This window comes from Mus caroli, chromosome 5 (genome assembly GCF_900094665.2).
Source record: "Mus caroli chromosome 5, CAROLI_EIJ_v1.1, whole genome shotgun sequence".
NCBI lineage: Eukaryota > Metazoa > Chordata > Mammalia > Rodentia > Muridae > Mus > Mus caroli.
This window is the reverse complement of record NC_034574.1, coordinates 12,583,547-12,585,187: the sequence shown is the minus strand read 5'-3', so window position 1 is coordinate 12,585,187 and position 1,641 is coordinate 12,583,547. Positions and strand designations below refer to the sequence as shown.

General features: G+C 45.0%; 1 protein-coding gene across 1 annotated transcript in view; it reads right to left on the bottom strand.

Annotated features, from left to right (window-relative positions):
- Positions 1–1,641, bottom strand: part of LOC110294138 (disks large homolog 5-like) — a 10,515-nt gene that overhangs the window by 7,182 nt on the left and 1,692 nt on the right. The window contains exon 2 of the mRNA XM_021162148.1: positions 655–786. Coding sequence (XP_021017807.1) covers positions 655–786 — 132 coding nt within the window. The remainder of the gene's footprint in view (positions 1–654; positions 787–1,641) is intronic.

Here is a 1,641-nt window from a genome sequence, read left to right as displayed (position 1 = left end):
AGGAGCCGGCTGTGCAGGTTACTGGAAGCACACTCTGCATGGTAAGATCCTGCAGCCTCCTCCTCCCATTTCTACTTATAGGTCCCATTAACCTGACCTGTACCCTGGTTCCCATGAAGACCTAATACAATCCACCTCAATACATCCATGGCAGCTGTACAAACAGCAAATAGCCATTTCAGGGAAGAAGAAATTTTTGCTGCAGTCCAAACACCAAAAAGGGTCCATGTTGCTTCAAATGAAAGAGGGATCTCCATCTACTCATGACAGCCCATGCCTTGGGGCAATACCAATTAGTAGGCTGCAAATGCAATCAGGGTAGTCAGTAGAACCAAAGGAGGGCACTCTATCTTTATGTTACATCTCACTCAGCTCTGTAAAACCCTGCCTGAGCCCCAGAAGTCCAGGACAGCATAATAACCTTCTGATGATCTGAATCACTTGTCTGTTTAGAGGCTCCTGAGGATGCCTGGGGAACACTGGCAGTGGTAACAGTCTCTTAGAGACCTAGGAAAACTGAGTCCAAAAGATCCAAGGCACACTGATGGCTCAAAAGCAGAAAGGATAGAAGCAGACCTGCAGTCTCCCTATCAGAAACTAAGGAAGGTAGAAATGGCCATTTCACAAGTGTTGGCCTCCCTGACAAGAACTTACCGATAGAAATTTATCTCCTTCTTGATCTCCTGATTTATCGCTNGGACCTTCATGATTGCCATCTCCACGTTGTGTTGCAATGTCATGAGCTCCTTCTGCTTTAACTTCAGTTCTTCATAACTTTGATTTAGCCTGTGTTAGGGCCCGGCCCCAGGAAGACAGAACTCCATGAACTTAGGCTTTTAGGAACACATGAACTCAGGTTGAGTCCTGGACTACTGCAGCCATGGAAACCACACTCTGCATTCTAAATGCTGGGATTTTCTTAACCTTGGGAAACTGGCTATCCTGGCCCCAGAACTTCAGAAGCTAGGCATTCAGGTGGAGGGTGACCTGGCTCCCTGTGTTNCTCAGTAGGGCTGAAGGACAGACTAACCAGTTATGTTCTCAGGAGCCTGGGCTACAGGTCATTGCCCACCAGACACCTGTGATGTTAATTCTCCTGTTTTCATAAAAGGGACTCTAAATTATGGATACCTAATAATTTAGAGACAGTTATTACACATGATTCTGGAGATGAGGTCAGACATCTCACAGATTTATAATCTGCCCAAGGGATACATATGTATGAACAATTGTGACCACATAGTCAAAGTGCATTGATATTTAAAGTGGGGACTACCAGACCTCAGGACCCACATCACCTGGAAACTGTTAGGCAGGTAAATCCTCAGGCCAATTCACCTACCCCTAAATTCCAAATTGTGGAGAGAAATAAAAACAACATACAAAATATATTCACAGGTCTGTACCTGTGCACATACACAGACTCACAGGCTTAGAACTATACACAAGATGGAGAAAGAAAGAGTGAGAGAATGAGAGAGAGAGAGACGGAGACAAAGAGAACACAATGTGAGAAGAAATGTATGCAACATTACTGCCTCAGAGTATAAGGCACACAAAGAGGAACAGGCATGAACTTCAGTCATTCTAATCAAGTTCTGAGAAGAACCATGTGGGACCAGGTCCCTCTAGCTGCTACCT